General features: G+C 41.3%; 2 protein-coding genes and 2 long non-coding RNA genes across 6 annotated transcripts; all 4 read left to right on the forward strand.

Moving 5' to 3' along the window:
- The first annotated feature begins 217 nt into the window (after positions 1–217).
- On the forward strand, positions 218–19,092 carry LOC117545561 (zona pellucida sperm-binding protein 3-like). Of its 2 annotated transcripts, none has more exons than XM_034215394.1 (10): positions 218–319; positions 16,538–16,704; positions 17,512–17,615; positions 17,733–17,827; positions 17,917–18,097; positions 18,175–18,280; positions 18,383–18,468; positions 18,665–18,756; positions 18,825–18,891; positions 18,959–19,092. In XM_034215394.1, exons 1-9 carry the CDS (start codon positions 223–225, stop codon positions 18,887–18,889), a joined length of 993 nt encoding a protein of 330 aa, XP_034071285.1. In that variant the 5' UTR covers positions 218–222; the 3' UTR covers positions 18,890–18,891; positions 18,959–19,092. The 2 variants fall into 2 exon arrangements, with proteins under 2 accessions (XP_034071285.1, XP_034071284.1); XM_034215393.1 differs by lacking the exon at positions 218–319 and adding an exon at positions 16,360–16,456.
- LOC117545564 lies at positions 2,296–2,745 on the forward strand. Its single transcript, XR_004568857.1, has 3 exons — positions 2,296–2,409; positions 2,478–2,544; positions 2,612–2,745. It is a non-coding gene; the product is annotated as an uncharacterized LOC117545564 (long non-coding RNA).
- Positions 11,490–11,959, forward strand: LOC117545566. Its single transcript, XR_004568859.1, has 3 exons — positions 11,490–11,630; positions 11,711–11,741; positions 11,846–11,959. It is a non-coding gene; the product is annotated as an uncharacterized LOC117545566 (long non-coding RNA).
- Positions 12,953–15,394, forward strand: LOC117545559 (zona pellucida sperm-binding protein 3-like). 2 transcript variants are annotated; one of them, XM_034215391.1, is made up of 10 exons: positions 12,953–13,209; positions 13,290–13,474; positions 13,553–13,656; positions 13,730–13,821; positions 13,896–14,076; positions 14,150–14,255; positions 14,331–14,419; positions 14,919–15,010; positions 15,097–15,205; positions 15,290–15,394. In XM_034215391.1, coding segments are annotated over exons 1-10 (1,026 nt in total). In that variant the 5' UTR covers positions 12,953–13,142; the 3' UTR covers positions 15,291–15,394. The 2 variants fall into 2 exon arrangements, with proteins under 2 accessions (XP_034071282.1, XP_034071281.1); XM_034215390.1 differs by having other exon boundaries at positions 12,955–13,209; positions 15,097–15,209.
- Positions 19,093–19,958: the final 866 nt, after the last annotated feature.

Here is a 19,958-nt window from a genome sequence, read left to right on the forward strand (position 1 = left end):
AAGAATTGAAGGTAGTCAGACAGGATAATACATTGATTAACAAATGGTAATTTTGTGCTGCTGATGAAGCTGAATGAAAATGAATTGGGTGTAAGGACTAATGTGATTGGATGCTCCCCATGCTGTAATCAGTGTGCTGGCTGCTGCAGCTGGGCCTGCTGACAGGCACCAGGTGAAAGACGTCATCTTGATTGATGCCTCTCAGGAACAAGGTATAAGAACATGCACTGTGTCAGTAGCAAGCATGCAGTCATGATGGTTTCATTTTGTCAAGGTGCACTGCTTCTGAGCTTGGCAGCTGCCATGGCGGTATATGCAGGTAAGACTGGAAACAATTAAAGTCATGTTATTATCCTTGACTCAAATAGTTGAGTCTAAAGCTAATTTATTTGTGTTGCAGACGTGAAAGTGGACTGTAGGCCAGATTTTGTGAAGCTGATGTGGACAGAAAGCCGACCCCAGGCCGACACGTCGCTTCTCCGTCTGGGTAGCTGTTTCCCAACCAGTTTCTCAGCAGGAGAGGCCTACTTCTATGTGGATCTCACTGACTGTAACTTTAGGATACTGGTGTGTGTATATATATTTTACACCTGCAAGCTGTGAGTCTTCGATATTTCCTACAGCTCTCTCAGGGGCATCTTTGTCTCTCTAACAGGTCACCGGGGATGTGCTGCTGTACAGCAATGATCTGACCTACGTTGCTTCTGATGATTCTTACAATTTGGCCTTTACTCACCCAGTTGTCTGTGCATATGAGAGGTTAGTGTTCATACCAACTACAACATAAGGTGCTAAAGGGTGACCCTTCACTAATTATTCCAATGTGGCATTTCCATGGCCTGGGAAAGTTCAATTTGATAATAAGCTTCTCCCTCAAAGCCATCCACCAATGAAGTCCGTCACAAACTTGTTATCATCAGGTATAAAGCCTGAAGCTGCTACATAGACAATGAATGGGTTCAGTATTCTCAACAAAAAATCTACCCATTTACTGAGAACATTCCCCAATGTGCACTCTGTGTTATCATTTTTCCCAAATCATTGTCCATTAAGTTGCTCCCATAGTTTTAAATGGACATCACACATTTAAGTATCAGGACTCTTGTTTTTAGCATTTTGGAGGAAGTAGTTAATGTCTACTTATTTTCAACTGTCTTTTATGACTTTGTATTGTCATACTGATATTCTGTACAAACTGTGAAGTCCACTGAGACAAATGTAACATTTGTGATATTTGACTGTATAGATAAACATTGATGTTACCATAGGAGTAACATTTAATAATGAGCTTTAAGTAAATGTGAGTACACAGGCTCGCGCAAATACGTTTTCAGTTTCACGTGGCAGCATTTTCTGTACACATTCTGCTTTTATTTTGTGCAGGCCCAAAGACTGGTATTCCAGCCAGCAGATCTATGACCCGGTGTTTAAAACCTACGGTCTAGGAGATCTGAAATTTACCATTGGCCTTATGAATGGTGGGTAAACAACATGTGAAACTCTACAAACGGCAGCGCTCCCTGACTTTTGTAACTTAATGACTCTTTTCCTTTTTACTGCCCTAGACGACTTCTCAGGCCCCGCTGAATCTACAAGCTTTCCTCTGGGCTCCATCATCCCCATCATGGCTAGTGTGGTGCAGAAGACCCATCAGCCCTTGCTGCTGCTTCTTGAGGAATGTGTAGCAGCTACCACACCAGAGCTGCACCCTGAAAGCACCATGTACCCTATAATCTCCAATAAAGGGTACTCTAATGGCAATAAGCATTGACTTAAAAAAATGTGTTTTGGTAATATGCTAATTAATTTTCTTTAACCCAACAGATGTCTTTTGGAAAGTGTGTCGTCACAATCAAAATTTGAACCTAGGCAAAAGTCATCGGAGATGCGCCTATCACTTCAGACCTTTAAGTTTGCCATGGGAGAAGAGGTAAATTGGCCTTCTAAATTGTACATTTTTGTTCAGATGCAAGGTTTGATTGTGGAAACTGAGATTAATTTATGACTCCTATATTTTCCCTCTACTCAACAGGTCTTTATCCACTGCAAACTTTTGGCTTGGGATCCCAATGGTCTTGACAACACTAAGAAAGCCTGCCACTTTGTCAAAGGGCATCGGTAAAAATATTACTTCAATATATCAGAATTTGACTTGTAGGTAACTTTGTTTTACATGAGATGACTTATTCAGCTTTAGCCCAGTCTACTGAAGATACAGATGGATCCCATTCATAACTGTTCAAACTTCGTGAAGACTTTATTTGGAAGAGTTGAGATGCATTTTAATTATCTTTTCATCCAATCTTCATGAACTCAGTTGGGAGTTGCTGGACAACTTGGCCCAGAGCAATCTTTGTGACTGCTGTGAATCGAAATGCAAGTCAAGGAGGCAGAGGAGTGTTGCGTCAGGTATGTACACAACTTCTGCTGTATTACACTTGATTTGTTGACTTGTACTAAAATATATATGTTTGCAGAGAAACATGGAATGGTACAAAAAGCAGTCATTGGGCCATTTACCATCACAGATGTGAATTCCTGAAGGTAAGGGTTTCATATTTCAATATTCATTTATTCTGAACGGCTACTTTAAACTTTGTTCTCCCAACAGGAATGGATCCATTTCGCTGACTGGGTTCTTCAATCTGAATTTGGGTTTTATTGTTTCGTAAGCTTAGTGCGAGCCTGTCTCTTTGCATTTCACATTGTATGTTGCTAATAAAACAATGTATCTGAACCACTTAATTGAAGTTCTCAAATTCTTAAGTTTGACTTGCCTTTTGTGTGAAACGGTTTAAACTAAGCTGTTTTACTGAATCATGATGACCTAATTTCTGGCTAAAACAAAGATGCACACATCTGGTTGCAATACATGGTTTGTTTTGGGAACATTTCCAGGTCTGTTTTCAAAGGTGTTTTTTTCCCTGTGATGTGTCAATTTCCCAAAAATATTATTCACATTAATGCCCCGGCCAAACGAGGACGAAAACAGCTAAACGCATAGGATTAACGCAAACGCAACAAAGCTTCCGTCCACACGCAATAGTCATCCGGATAGTGTCTGTCCACACGAGACGGCTCCGTTTAGCTCCAACCACTGAAGAAACTGCAGTACATATGCAGGAGCCTGTACGTGGCGCTGTAACTTCCTCCACAAAAGCAGCGTTGGTTGTCATGGTTGCCCTTCTGTTTATTCTCCGCGGTGGGGGCCGAGGGAACCGGGCAGAGTTTTTCGCCAGTCAACGTGTATTAAAGTTTAAATCATCCGACAAAATTATAAAAGTGCTGGTCAAATGTCTTAATTGAGCTTTAAAACTAATGAATAACGACTCTATATAATAAAATACACGGAGCCTCTCTTTTTCCTCCCTCTCTTCGGACAGCGTCAGTGTCGGTTTCATTCAGCAGCTGATCCAGTAATGAGTGACCCGGCCGACCGTAAAAATAAACATATTTATAACTAGTTTAGGTAGTTTGAGATGTGTCTCCGTCCTGTCAGATTAGACTTCACTCGCGTTTATGTCCATATCGAGAGATATGGCCCCCCCCCCCCTAGAACCGCCCCTGAGCATGATTTAATGAGAAGCTAACTTTATATTACATTACATTGCATTTAGCTGACGCTTTTATCCAAAGCGACTTACAATAAGTACATTCGACAAGGAAGACACAACCTTGAAGAAAACAGAATCATATAAGTATATCAGGTTTCATAGAGCCAAACATTTCAAGTGCTACTCAACTGGCTTTAGATAAGCCAGTCCTTTATTAGTATATAAGTGCTTTGTTAATAGTTCTATCGCTCGAAGTGGAGTCGAAAGAGATGAGTTTTCAGTTTGCGCCGGAAGATGTGCAAGCTATCTGCTGTCCTGATGTCAATGGGGAGCTCATTCCACCATCTTGGAGCCAGGATAGCAAACCCACGTGTTTTTGCTGATGGGAACTTGGGTCCCCCTCGCAGCGAGGGTGCAGCGAGTCGTTTGGCTGATGCAGAGCGTAGTGCACGCGCTGGGGTGTACGGTTTAACCATGTCCTGGATGTAGGAAGGGCCAGATCCATTCGCAGCATGGTAAGCAAGTACCAGTGTCTTGAAGTGGATTCTAGCAGTTACCGGAATCCAGTGAAGGGAGCGGAGTGGTGTGGGAAAATTTAGGAAGGTTGAAGACCAGACGAGCCGCTGCATTCTGGATGAGCTGCAGAGGTCGGATGGCACATGCAGGTAGACCAGCCAGGAGGGAGTTGCAGTAGTTTAGGCGTGAGATGACGAGAGCCTGGACCAGAACCTGCGTCGCTTTCTGTCTCAGCTGGGGACGTATCCTCCTGATGTTGTAAAGCGTGTATCTGCAGCAGCGGGTTGTAGCAGCGATGTTTGCAGTGAAGGACAGGTTGTTATCTAGGGTCACACCCAAATTCCTTGCAGTCTGAGTCGGGGAAACAACTGAGGTGCCGATGTTGATTGTTAGGTCAAGAGTGGGACAATCTTTTCCCGGAAGGAAGAGCAGCTCAGTCTTGTCAAGGTTGAGCTTGAGGTGATGAGCAGACATCCACTGAGAGATGTCAGCTAGACAAGCAGAGATGCGTGCGACGACCTGGGTCTCTGAGCGGGGAAAGGACAGAATTAATTGGGTGTCGTCAGCGTAGCAGTGGTATGAAAAACCATGCGGGGTAATGACTGATCCGAGCGAGTTTGTGTACAGGGAGAAGAGAAGGGGACCAAGAACAGAGCCCTGAGGGACCCCTGTAGTTAATTGACAAGGGTCGGACTCAGACCCTCTCCAAGTCACCCTGTAGGTACGGTCTTTCAGGTATGAGGTGAGGAGGGAAAGTGCAGAGCCTGAAACTCCAAGTTTTTGGAGAGTGCGAAGGAGGATCTGATGATTCACCGTGTCAAATGCAGCAGACAGATCCAACAGGATGATGACAGAGGAGAGGGATGCAGTTTTGGCAGTGTGCAGTTCATCAGTCACAGCAATGAGAGCAGTTTCTGTGGAGTGACCTGCCTTGAAACCAGACTGGTGCGGATCCAGAAGGTTGTTCTGATTGAGATAACAGGAGAGTTGTTTAAAGACAGCGCGTTCAAGTGATTTAGACAGGAACGGGAGGAGAGAGACAGGCCTGTAGTTTATAACATCAGACGGGTTGAGAGTGGGTTTCTTTAGGAGAGGGTTTACTCTTGCCTCCTTGAGACTGTTTGGAAAGTGACCAGAAGTTAGAGAAGTGTTGATGAAATGGGTGAGAAACGGTAGAATATCAGGAGCGATAGTCTGAAGGAGGTTTGAAGGGATAGGGTCCAGAGGACAGGTGGTAGGGCGGGCAGAGGTAATGAGGGTAAGAACCTCACTTGGAGAGAGAGGGGAAAAGGAGGTTAGTGTGTGGGTGAAAGGAGGGTCTGGTGACCCAGCGGTGAGTAAAAGTGAGTCAGAAAAAGAAGAGCGAATATCATCAACCTTTTTTTCAAAGTGGGTAACAAAGTCGCTTGACAGAAGTGAGGAGGGGGAGGGGCTTTTGGAGGGTCCAAGAGGGTGGAGAAGATGGAAAATAGTTTTTTGGGATTGGAATAGGAAGATTGGATCTTATCTTGAAAGAAAGTGCTTTTTGCCTGAGAGATCGAAGCAGAGAAAGAGGAGAGGAGAGCCTGATAGGTTAGGAGGTTGTTACGGTGTTTGGATTTCCACCGTTTCCGCTCTGCTGCCCTAAGGACGGTTCTATTAGCACGCAGTGCATCATTTAGCCAGGGAGCAGGAGGGGACTGACGAGCCTGCCGAGATGTGGGAGGACAGAGAGAGTCCAGAGTGGATGAGAGAGTAGAGAGGAGAGTTTCTGCAGCAGAGTTTGGAGGCAGGAGTTGGAACGAGTCAGAGGAAGGGAGGGCTGAGAGCACCGATGAGGCAAAGGTTGAGGGGGAGAGGGAACGAAGGTTACGGCGGACAAGTGCAGGATGAGAAGAGATTAGTTTGTTATGTTTGGAAAGGGGTAGAGAGAATGAAATGAAGAAGTGATCGGATGTGTGGAGCGGGTTTACAGAGAGGTTAGAACTAGCGCAGTTCCTTGAGAATATGAGATCAAGGACATTGCCAGCTTTATGAGTTGGTGGGGACGGAGACAGTGAGAAAGCAAAGGCGGTTAACATAGATGTTAGTTCGTCTATCTTCCCTGTCTGGAGGTTGAAGTCTCAGAGAAGTACAGCGGGAGGGCCAGTTTCAGGGATGAGTGAGAGGAGATTATCTAATTCCTCCAAGAAGTCCCCCAAGGCGCCTGGTGGACGGTAGAGAACAACAATGGTTAACTGTATAGGATGGGTTACTGTGACGGCATGGAATTCAAAGGTGGAAGGAGTGAAGTTAGGTAGCTTGAAGAGGGAAAAGCTCCATTTGGGAGAGAGCAGGAGCCCAGTGCCACCTCCTCTGCCAGTTGGTCTGGGTGTATGGGAGAAGGAATATGCAGTGGAGAGAGCTGCTGGGGTGGATGTGTTGGATGGAGTAATCCAGGTCTCAGTGAGAGCAAGGAAATCCAGAGATTGCAGGGAGGCGTAGCCAGAGATGAAGTCAGCCTTAGGAACAGCTGACTGGCAATTCCACAGGCCACCTGAAACTAGATGTTGTATCTCAGTGGAGCATGTGGGATATATGAGAGCAGGCCGGTTATAGCGATTAGGAGATACACGGGGCCAGTGACAATTGCGAGAAGACACATGAACAGGAATGGAGAAAATACACATGATTATAGCATGAGGGGCTAGAAAACTAAGGAAAAGAGAAATAAGACACCAGCTCAATCAGAGTAGGATTTGCCTCCTCTTTGCCTCCCTCGTGACTCCCGTAGGACTCTAATGTCTTTGTCAGTCTTACTCCCGCAGGACTCCAATGTCTTTGTCAGTCTTCGGCTGTCTGACGCTTAAGCTGACGCTCCAGGAAAGAGCTACCTAAAATGGAGGCCTGATTGCTGAGTTCTCACAGCTGTAGGGCCACGCCCCTCTAATTAGTTAACTATCTACAGCTGATGGGCGACAGTAGACCGGCCCTGCCTATATTGTAATGCAGGCTTGAGTGCTGAGACCTGTGTAGCAGGTTTCGCCTGAGCAGATCTGAGATTTAAAATCTCTCAAAAGCGCCGTTTTAGCTACAATAACTACAGAACAATTATACAGAGTAGAATAAATGAAACAGAGAAGTCTAATTAAACAAGAATATAACTTACAGTGGTTGCTGCGTCAATAGGTAATGTGTCACCCGGTCCAGATGCACACTGAGTTCATCAGATTTTAAATGCGGTATTTAAATGCTTTTTTAGGTGAAAGATGACTGAGTCACGCTGTTGTACTTCGCGCAATCAGTAGACCGGCCCTGCCTATATTGTAATGCAGGCTTGAGTGCTGAGACTTGTGTAGCAGGTTTCGCCTGAGCAGATCTGAGATTTAAAATCTCTCAAAAGCGCCGTTTTAGCTACAATAACTACAGAACAATTATACAGAGTAGAATAAATGAAACAGAGAAGTCTAATTAAACAAGAATATAACTTACAGTGGTTGCTGCGTCAATAGATAATGTGTCACCCGGTCCAGATGCACACATTATTAAGTTGCCATACCTAACTGTGTGTCTTGTCATTGCAGAATTCAGCTAGATGTATAACTTTGTGCAAAGGTGTGGGTGTAATGAATTTACAACTAATACATTGTGGGCAAAAAAACCTCATTGTAAACCCAAATGTAAAAATATTAATTGAGTAAAAAATAAATAAATCATACAATACAGCTTTATTTGTAAATGACTGTAAAACCTCAGAATATAAATTAATAGATGAAATAAAAAAATCACACAGCTCAGCTCACAAACCATAAAGTAAATTAAAAAACCAATAAATAGGTCAAATCAAATTAAATCGATTTACATACTGGTTCACTATATTGTCAGAGTTATAGGGCATTCGTCACCTTGTTTTGAACATGTCATTTCAAAATCATGGGCATTAATTCTGAGAATCTGAGAATTATTATTATTTATTTTTTTTGTACTTTGTTATAATTATTAATTTGAGTGAGAAAAAAAAAGGGAAAAAAGAGAATATATATATATATTATTGTTGTATGTTTTTGTTTCTGACATGTTCAATAAACTGACTAAAAACAACAACAACAAAAAAATAGGCTCTCAGAAGTGTCTAATTCTCTTGGAAGACTTTCCACAAGATTTTGTAACTGGCCTGCACTGATATGCTCCCATTCAGCCTCAAGAAGGGGTACAAACTAATGAATTAATATAATGAAAGTCTGAAAAGTTATCATTTGTGAATTGTCATCTTGTGTGCAAAGTAGGTAATCTAAAATGGACTGGTTCCACTGTAATCAGTGCTTTACAAGGAGTGGGTCGAAGTTTGCCGTGAGCAGCTGTGGCCACATCTGCTGTGAAGCATGCATTACATCTGGTAAGTAGAGGTGTGAATTCCAAGTTACAACACGGTAAGATATTGTATCGATTCTTTGGAAACCGATACGACAATTTGCTGATATCACAAAGTCTACCACAACGCGACTTTCACTTGATTAAATTCAGTGGCACGCCATCGATATGACAATATATCACAGTACCATGCAAGAAAAAGGTTACATCAATAACAACTCACAAAAAGCTATCAAAATATTACTTGACAATTAGTGTTTTTGATACAAGTTGATGGTGTATATTGATTTTTTTCACTTTGCTACTAATAAGACAGCTAATACGCTAAATCGATTTCCTTTCACTTTTTAAGCAAAATTCTTTAACATCGTGGCTTCAATTAGACATTTTCAATTTGGCATTTTCGATACTATATATATCTATATATATGTTTCTTATTTCTTAAGTTAACATAAGGTTACTGTTGACTTACGTAATACACTCCCTAATGATCCCTGACATCGATGCTGCATGGTCCTTCTTTTATGACTCCTTTAGTATGGTAATCAATAAACATGCTCCCATAAAAAAAACGAGGATTAAAAACCGATGCAGTCCTTGGTTCAACCGAGATTTAGCTGAACTGCTTCACCTCAAGAACTCCACCTGGCGCAGGGCTCGTCACTCAAAATCCCACGACGATTGGCTATCATTCAGGAAAATTAGAAATAAATCTATACAGGCTATCCGCAAAGCCAAGTTGATTTCTTCCATAATCAATTCAACCTCTGTGGATCCAATCCAAGGACATTCTGGAAAACAGTGAAAGAGATGGAGAATAAACCCCCATCCTCTCATCTCCCTAACTCCCTCGTTATTGAGGACACAGTAGTCACCGGTATTGAACGCATAGCAGAGCTCTTTAACCAGCACTTTGTTAAATGTGGGAACCTATTTGACTCTATAGCGCCTCCTAAGCCCCCCACCAACACTCCGCCACCCCTCTAGCGCAGCCCCATGTCACAGCTTCTGCCTACAGGAAGTTAGTGAGAATGATGTGCTGGAGGTCCTTAGCAAACTTGACCCCAACAAACCTGCAGGTCTTGATGGGCTAGACCCCTTCTTTTTTAAAGTTGCAGCCCCGATTATTGCAGAAGCTATCTCCCACCTTTGTAATCTGTCCATACAGACAGCAGTGCTACCTTCTGCCTGGAAGGCAGCCTCAGTGCAACCTTTGTTTAAAGGGGGAAACCATGCTGACCCCAACTGCTATCGTCCAATATCCATTCTACCCTGTATAGCGAAAGTGTTCGAAAAGTTAGTTTGCAAACAGCTAACATGGTTTCTGAAGACTTACAACATACATGCAGACATGCAGACATTCAGACATGCAGTCTGGGTTCCGTGCAGGTCATGGGTGTGAGACGGCGACTCTCAAAGTCTTAAATTATATCATCAATGCCCTTGACTCCAGACAATACTGTGCTGCCATTTTCATCGATCTTGCTAAAGCCTTCGACACTGTAGATCACCAACTGCTTCTGGGAAAGCTTAGATGCATTGGTGTCACTAACCAATCGATAGCCTGGTTTGAAAACGACCTGTCTATGCGCACCCAGTGTGTAAAATCTGAAAATCTGATGACACAGCCCCTATCCATCTCTAAGGGAGTACCACAAGGCTCTATCCTAGCACCCATCCTATTCTCAATATATATAATTGACATGGAGAAATCAGTGGGCAACTCCTCTATCCACCTATATGCCGATGACACGATTATGTACACTGCTGGCCCTTCCCCAGATACTGTCCTGAAAACTCTTCAGGATAGATTTCAGAGAATCCAGTCACATCTCTCTGCCCTTGGCCTGGTCCTGAACACCACTAAAACCAAGATCATGTGGTTTGGCCGCAGTGGTGCCTCCCAAACTGGCACTATTGTGACCGCCGATGGCCGGGACCTCGAAATAGTTACATCTTATAAATACCTTGGATTTTGGATTGACAGTAATCTGTCATTCTCAGAACATCTCTCCAAAATTCAGACCAAGGTTAAAGCTAGACTCAGCTTTCTATATAGGAATCGCTCCTCATTCACTTCATCTGCTAAACTCTCTCTGGTCCAGATGACTGTCTTTCCTCTGTTCGACTACGGTGATACCATCTACCGCTCGGCGTGTAAAGGAGTTCTTGATCATTTAGACGTTCTGTATCACTCCGCCATCCGCTTCGCCACCAATGCCCCCTACAGGACACACCACTGTGACCTGTACTCTCTGGCTAACTGGCCCTCTCTTGAGACCAGGCGCAACATCCATTGGCTGATGTTTGTTTACAAAACACTCCTAGGCCTCACCCCCTTCTACCTCACACAATTACTGCAACTCCGCCCACCCCCGACGCACAAAACCCGGTCAGCTCCAAGCATCCTGCTAAAGATCCCCAACACCCATACATCCTTTGGCCGCTCCGCCTTTCAATTTGCAGCAGCAGATAGCTGGAATGTCATCCAAAAAACGTTGAAAATGAAAACCTTTGTCTCCCCCCGCACCTTCAATGTCACTATTATAGACACCCTGGTACACACATGTAGCTGCTTTGCCTGATGCTGATTTTAATGACTGATTGAACCACAGCAATATTGTTTTAGAGTTTGTATATGTTTAACTGCTATGCCTGTCCTCTTTGCTCTATGTGTTTGTGTTGTCTCCTGTGTTCTGTAGTTCCCGGAGTCTGTCTTTTTATTTTCTTCCCCTCAGGAAGCCTTTTGCCTCCTGCCAGGTCATCATTGCAAATAAGAATTTGTTCTTAATTGATTTTCCTAGATAAATAAAGGTTCTACTACTACTACTACTACTACTACTACTACTACTACTACTACTACTACTACTACTACTACTACTACTACTACTATTACTACTACACTTAAGTAAAAACAAATCTTATTGATAATATTTTGTCTTGTATTTATTTTCATTGCATTTGATATTGAGGTAATCCTAAGTAACAGAAAGTAATCATGTTACATTACTTCTATATTTTGACACTCAGATTAGGTTACTGATTTATTTATTTTACAGCTAAATAATCATTTTAACGGAATACATTTGTACAAGTAATCCTCCCGACCCTGGTCATTAGTAATTCATATTCAGCTATCAATTAAAATGTTGTTTGCTCTTTGTTTTTTTCAGACTCCTGGATCAGCTACCTCTATTCACAGCCACAGTTCACTTCATGGACATGCACACAGTAAGTGTTGTGAAGACGCTTTGGCTGTAACATGCAGTCCTTCTTTAATCATTAATCCTTTCACCTCTGTCTTTGAAAAGGAACTCCCATATCCTACAACACTCCTACAAGGTAAGAAATGCTTTACGAATAACTTGTGAAACTTTGTATCACATTTTCAAGAAGAGAGGATTTTCTCGTGTAGTCTTGAGTCAGTCCAATTCTGTCCTCCCCAGAACTCAGCGTCAGACTCCTAATGCCTTCCAGTTCCCGTTTATGAGTGGATTATCATTACAGTCACCCAGGCACTGATGAAGCTGGGATATTTTTGTCAGTTGATGTTGACAGTTGACATCAGCTTTGTTTTCTTAGTTAGTTAAAGAAAAACATGTTTTTGCCCAGTAACAGTTGGATGTTGATTTAATGTCACAATTTATCATTGTTCCATTGACGTTACCCTGTGGTTCCATATTATCATATTATTATTGATTGACCGTTAATTAACCGTTTTACTGCCATAAATTGATGTTCAATTTATGACAGTACAATTGTATGTGTTTCTACAAATTGCTTTTGCTTGGAGTTTACATTGATATAAAAATAAATGTTATCCGTCAGGATCAGTTGGTTTCATTACAGCACACAAAAAAACATTGCTCACACATGAATAGAAAGGCAAATCCTTTACTGGTTTCCAGTGACACAATTGTGCAAAATATCAAACTGGATGAAATACATGGAAGACATCTGCAAAGGAAGACACTAAGCGTTGTGGACATTTTCCACCAGCATTAATGCTTCATTACTAATACAATGACAAAGTGACACTGCTTGATCGACTTTATTGTAATCTAAACCAGATATTTCTATTGAGCTAACTGACACCATTAAAACCCACTTTCTGTGTACCAAGCTAAACGTTCCGGACGTGATGGAGCCAGAGCCCAAGGAAAAGTGGTTCCACTTTGGTAAACAAAACAAAAATAGATTTGTAAGTTACGTATATAGAAAGATGTATTTAGATATTACACATATGTTGCAATATAACCTCCAAATAAATAATGCATTACAATACACATTTTAATTAAGTAAAATAATGTTATCGGTTATATAAAAGTACACATTCAATTGTTTGATAACTATTATAACATGTAAGTATATTGACTTGGAAGGTTGTTATGGTTGGGCTGATTTTAGAAAATTGCCTTTAAGTAGTTTCATCTGAATTATTGTATTGTTTTAAAAATACTGTTGTATGTAAAATAATCAGGTAATTGTTGACAAATAAATTAAGTAGAGTTAAAAAAAAGAAGTAATTAAGCAGATAAATAAAAATGTACTTGAATAAGTGTTCTAGATATTATCCAAATGAAAACTCTACAATGAAATTGCAAGTATGTGAAATTACACCCCAGTATAAGTAGACAGAGGACCAAGTGCTGCCCTGCTCTCACACAGGTGTTGCTCGTTCAGCTAATTTGGCAGCTAGTCTACAAATGGTGTCACTTCCTGTGTGATCTAGATCATTCAGTCATGGGGACTCAACTCTACCTAGGTGTGATAGTCGTGGCTCTTTTTGCAACAACTGTTGCTAATGCAGGTATTCTTAGCACATGCATGTAAACATCTGCGTTTGTTGGGGAATGTATGGGGAAATATATAATAATGATTTGTTTGCAGAAATCAAAGTAAACTGTGAAAAAGACTCCATAAGCATCACATGGAGGATCCATCCGATGCTGGTGCCATTTGCAGCTCGTCACTTCCTCGGAAACTGCATGGCATCCCGGTTTAATGTTCTGCCCAGCGGAGAGGGGAACGCTGAGTTTAACTACACACTAGATGACTGCAATTTTAAAAGACTGGTAATGTAACTGCCATGTTTCACCAGAATATCTCTCAGCCTTATTAATGTCATAATGAGCTTTTTTTAAATTCTTCAGATGAAAGGGAAAAAGCTCCTCTACAAAAATGAGTTGACTTTCAGGCCCCAACCAAGGTCGAGTCCTGCATCTTATGTGTATCCCATCGAGTGTGTTTATCCAAGGTAGGAGTTTCGTTCTTATTTAAATTCAAGTTTAAAGCTGATATATGGGATAAATGTTGTTAATATATTTCAGACCTAAGGGGTGGATTCCTCCTTTCCTGAACGCGGGGTCAGGTGTTGCCGAAGGCCGGGGAGGTCTGAAGTTCCACATGCTGCTCCTAAATGGTGAGGGCTCATGCTCCCAAAGGCAAAACACTCTAAAAAAGCAAACTAAGCAGTTTTTACTTTTCCCGTTACAGAAAGAATAACAGCGGTAGCGGAGACAAATGTCATCCCCCTGGGCTCCTTCATGCCAATATGGGCAACAGTGGCGCAGGAGTCCCATCAGCCATTGCTGCTGCTCATGGAGGAATGTGTGGCAGCCACTACGTCTGAGCTGCAGGCTAACAGCAATGTGTACCCCATCATTACAAATAAGGGGTGAGATCCAGTCTCTGATTTATTTAATTGTTTTCTGGAGTTTAGTCCTTATCGCTTATCTGAATGTCTTCAGGTGTCTCTTGGACAGTGAGAAGGGAAACTCCATGTTTCTCCAGCGGTACCAGTCCTCTGCAATCACCCTCTACCTGCAGTCCTTCAAGTTTGGTCTTGGCGAGGAGGTGAGGGTGTAAATGGAAAGTGCTCTAAAAAATATTTGGTTCCTAGCTAAAATGTATGTTTCATCTGCTCCTCAGGTGTACATTCACTGCAAACTGCTCGCATGGGATCCTGAAGTTCTAAGTGAAAGCAAGAAAGCTTGCCACTATGTAAAGGAAAATGAGAGGTAAGGGAAGAGTTTGATATGTTGGAAGTATGTGAACATGTTCTTGCCAGAAGTTTAATAGAATGAATGCAACTGATGCCATGTGCAACAAGTATGCACTATTAGCCAAGGCGGCTAGCTTATTTTAGTATAACATATCCAACTTGAAGTAGTTTAATGCATGTACTTTGATCAGTATTGTGCTTTTTATATATCTATAACAAATGATCTCTAACTAACAAAGTATAGACAACAATTGTGACAAATGATAATTGTAAAATATTTAAGAATAACAATATAATATTTTTTAAAAGGAGTGGCACTCAAATGATTAGCCAACCTAATGAGATGGGCCTATATTTAAAAAAAGCCCTGAGCTTTTCTGTTCACTTTTTTTCTGCACTGTAGATGGAAATGTATCTTTTGGTCCTTTTTAGCAAATGTTATTAACTTGATATTTATTTTATTTTTTTAAAGCCATGCTGATGTATTTGAGCCTTGACTGTTGTTGCTTCCTTAGATGGGAACTCCTGGATGACCCCATGCAGAGCTCCATTTGTGACTGCTGTTCTAGGACCTGCAACACCCGCTCAAAGAGAGGAGACGAATGGGGTATCGCTCTTATGCCAACTTGTATGCTTTTTGATCTAGTGTAGTCTTTTTCAATTTGAAGTTATATATTTTGTTTTCCACCTCAGAATCCAACGGCTTCCGGCACACTTCTGTGTTAGGACCCCTGATCATAATGGATCCATCGCAACAAAATACCCACAATGCATCAGATGTTTCCATTGCTGACCAAGATTAATGAGTATTTATTTATGGTATTTGTCTTGAAGTTTTGTTCAAAACTTGCCATAAGACTAACGTTGCTAAACGTTTTCTCAACAGGAAGTCCAGTCTAGGATTGGGGAGACTGAACAGAGGGCCCAGTGGTGGACGACATCCATATGCAGATTAAAGTTGTCTGTATAAATAAAACTGTTGTTAACTCTTCAACTGTGTCCATCTGTCCTATCAGTAGAATTTTACTAATTATGTGTGACTTTTGTCATTGAAAGGTTCTGTCAATTATAATGTAACCTTTAAGTCCTCAGACAAATTGTAATGGCCATATGAGTTGGAGTATAGCCCTGAATTTTTCTTTTACTTTCCATTTTACATTGAGCTCTGCACATGATATAAATTCTGACATTACATACACCACCAGATTCAAAAGCTATTAGTGATCTGTCTGGTATTACAACTATGGCAATTGTTTATGTTGAGCTTCATTTGAAAAGACAATTCTGATCTGAATTTATTTTCTAGGCACTAATGCCTGCAGTTGAATGTAGCATAGTTTACTTTCTGGCCATGAATATAAAATCAATAGGGATGGCCTGCATGGCACGTGTTTATGCAGTTAAAAGATTACATCATAGCACCAACTCTAATATTCAGATGTGTGTGGATATTTTCTCACTGAATACAACTTAAATGAACTGAAACATTTCAGATATAAAAATATCACATTTGAATACAGGACATCTGATAAAGGAATACTACCTTCCCCCAAATGATTTGTTTAGAACTGACTCGCCTTTCAGTTCTCAAAGAAAACTTTTTCTTGCATGACTTGACGTTGAACAAAGAATCCCAACGTATACATATATTAATGTTAATATATATAACAGCAAAACTAAATCAAAACCTCAGGAAGACATCCAATGCACTATCATCCCTAAAGTGTTTTAAATAAGAATTGAAGGTAGTCAGACAGGATAATAAATTGATTAACAAATGGTAATTTTGTGCTGCTGATGAAGCCGAATGAAAATGAATTGGGTGTAAGGACTAATGTGATTGGATGCTCCCCATGCTGTAATCAGTGTGCTGGCTGCTGCAGCTGGGCCTGCTGACAGGCACCAGGTGAAAGACGTCATCTTGATTGATGCCTCTCAGGAACAAGGTATAAGAACATGCACTGTGTCAGTAGCAAGCATGCAGTCATGATGGTTTCATTTTGTCAAGGTGCACTGCTTCTGAGCTTGGCAGCTGCTATGGCGGTATATGCAGGTAAGACTGGAAACAATTAAAGTCATGTTATTATCCTTGACTCAAATAGTTGAGTCTAAAGCTAATTTATTTGTGTTGCAGACATGAAAGTGGACTGTGGGCCAGATTTTGTGACGCTGATGTGGACAGAAAGCCAACCCCAGGCCGACACGTCGCTTCTCCGTCTGGGTAGCTGTTTCCCAACCAGCTTCTCAGCAGGAGAGGCCTACTTCTATGTGGATCTCACTGACTGTAACTTTAGGATACTGGTATGTGTGTATATTGTAGGAGCAAACACAATAGTGGTGGCTTAAAGCCCACCTCTGCTCCGCGCCATCCTTTAGATGAGCCTGGTCAGATTGATAAAAGAGGGAGTTCAACACACCGGCATAAAAGTTATAACAGTAATCTGATTTTAATGGTAAAAAAACACCAATACAAGTTTACAGAGTACTCCGGACTCCCAGTTCTACTGCTGTGCGATACAGGTATCAGGACCAGCCAGTCAGAAACAGGGGGCCCTTTGCATGAAGAAACAACAGTATATATGGACATATTTGGGGCGGACATCTACTTATCTTCCACCGGACCCAACTCCTTTAATTTCCCAGGGAAGGTTTCACACAAACTATTCTTTTAAAACAATCAAACATTGTACACAGATATATTGAACATTGTACACAGATATATTGGTGCTTGGGATTATTTGCCACAGAAAGAACCTTGGAAAAAGAACATGTGTGTGTTAGTGAGGGAAAGTGTATGTGTGTGTGTGCATGCTGATAAGCAGAGGCGTGTGTGTTGCTGATATCTGGGTTAAGGAGTTTATGTGTGTGTGCTGCATGGAGACTGAAACACACACCTCGTGTGTGTCAGGGTCTCTGGGTCATGGAGTGTAAGTAAGAAGGTTTAGATATATAGGATTACTTTAAACAGTCCCAAATAATACATGTTCACTTCAATACAGTTTAGAACAATATCTGGGTGCTTTAATATATATATATATTTGAAACCTGCAAGCTGAGTCTTCTATATTTCCTACAGCTCTCTCAGGGGGATCTTTGTCTCGTCAACAGGTCACCGGGGATGTGCTGCTGTACAGCAATGATCTGACCTACGTTGCTTCTGAGGATTCTTACAATTTGGCTTTCACTCACCCAGTTGTCTGTGCATATGAGAGGTTAGTGTTCATACCAACTACAACATAAGGTGCTAAAGGGTGACCCTTCACTAACTATTCCAATGTGGCATTTCCATGGCAGCATTTTCTATACACATTCTGCTTTATTTTGTGCAGGCCCAAAGACTGGTATTCCAGCCAGCAGATCTATGACCCGGTGTTTAAAACCTACGGTCTAGGAGATCTGCAGTTTACCATTGGCCTTATGAATGGTGGGTAAACAACATGACAAACTCTCTACAAACGGCAGCTCTCCCTGACTTTTGTAATTTAATGACTCTTTTCCTTTTTACTGCCCTAGACGACTTCTCAGGCCCCGCTGAATCTACAAATTTTCCTCTGGGCTCCATCATCCCCATCATGGCTAGTGTGGTGCAGAAGACCCATCAGCCCTTGCTGCTGCTTCTTGAGGAATGTGTAGCAGCTACCACACCAGAGCTGCACCCTGAAAGCACCATGTACCCTATAATCTCCAATAACGGGTACTCTAATGGCAATAAGCATTGACTTAAAAAATGTGTTTTGGTAATATGCTAATTAATTTTCTTTAACCCAACAGATGTCTTTTGGAAAGTGTGTCGTCACAATCAAAATTTGAACCGAGGCAAAAGTCATCGGAGATGCGCCTATCACTTCAGACCTTTAAGTTTGCTATGGGAGAAGAGGTAAATTGGCCTTCTAAATTGTACATTTTTGTTCAGATGCAAGGTTTGATTGTGGAAACTGAGATTAATTTATGACTCCTATATTTTCCCTCTATTCAACAGGTCTTTATCCACTGCAAACTTTTGGCTTGGGATCCCAATGGTCTTGACAACACTAAGAAAGCCTGCCACTTTGTCAAAGGGCATGGGTAAAAATATTACTTCAATATATCAGAATTTGAATTGTACGTTAATTTGTTTTACATGAGATGACTTATTCAGCTTTAGCTCAGTCTATTGAAGATACAGATGGATCCCATTCATAACTGTTCAAACTTCGTGAAGACTTTATTTAGAAGAGTTGAGATGCATTTTAATCTTTTCATCCAATCTTCATGAACTTAGTTGGGAGTTGCTGGACAACTTGGCCCAGAGCAATCTTTGTGACTGCTGTGAATCGAAATGCAAGTCAAGGAGGCAGAGGAGTGTTGCGTCAGGTATGTACACAACTTCTGCTGTATTATACTTGATTTGTTGACTTGTACTAAAATATATATGTTTGCAGAGAAACATGGAATGGTACAAAAAGCAGTCATTGGTCCATTTACCATCACAGATGTGAATTCCTGAAGGTAAGGGTTTCATATTTCAATATTCATTTATTCTGAACGGCTACTTTAAACTTTGTTCTCCCAACAGGAATGGATCCATTTCCCTGACTGGGTTCTTCAATCTGAATTTGAGTTTTATTGTTTCGTAAGCTTAGTGCGAGCCTGTCTCTTTGCATTTCAGATTGTATGTTGCTAATAAAACAATGTATCTGAACCACTTAATTGAAATTCTTAAGTTTGACTTGCCTTTTGTGTGAAACGGTTTAAACTAAGCTGTTTTACTGAATCATGATGACCTAATTTCTGGCTAAAACAAAGATGCACACATCTGGTTGCAATACATGGTTTGTTTTGGGAACATTTCCAGGTCGGTTTTCAAAGGTGTTTTTTTTTCCCTGTGATGTGTCAATTTCCCAAAAATATTATTCACATTAAATGAATCTTGAAAGCAATTGGATTACATTAAACTTTTAGTTCACGTGAATGCTTAACATGTAGGTATTTTTATTCTGTATTCTTCAAGCAGGTCAAGGCTAAACTCAGTAATTGTGGTTCAACGTGTAATGTTAACACACTCTCTAAATTGTAGAATGACTCTTGGTACATAATACACTCCATCACTCCTATTCACCTTAGAAATATGTTGCTGTTTTGTTCATGACTAAAGAGACAAGCGACCGAACCGATAAACGTAATTTTAAAAAACAACCTCTGGGATCCCCCTTAATACCATTGACACAACGATACACACTTTGCAGCCCAGGGATCATGATTCATCAAACGTCTCTCGGCCAATCAGGAAAGAGAACCGCTATTTGCGCAGAGGGCGGGACTTTGAAGCCGGCTACAATAACCCCTCTATTAGCATAAAACTTCAACTACTTCTAAACAAGGCGAAAGGTAATGTCAGCAAAATGAGAGTAGATATCTTCTTGGTAAAGTTTAATGTAAGTTCTCATTCATAACACTCCGTTCGATGTCTCACTATGGGATGCGCCTCAACGCGTATGCAAACGGAAGCATCAATCTCATTACGCCAATCCTGATTGGCTGGTGATCTTGACGTCTACGTCAGGGAATCCACCCAC

This window comes from Gymnodraco acuticeps, unplaced genomic scaffold, assembly GCF_902827175.1.
Source record: "Gymnodraco acuticeps unplaced genomic scaffold, fGymAcu1.1, whole genome shotgun sequence".
Lineage (NCBI taxonomy): Eukaryota > Metazoa > Chordata > Actinopteri > Perciformes > Bathydraconidae > Gymnodraco > Gymnodraco acuticeps.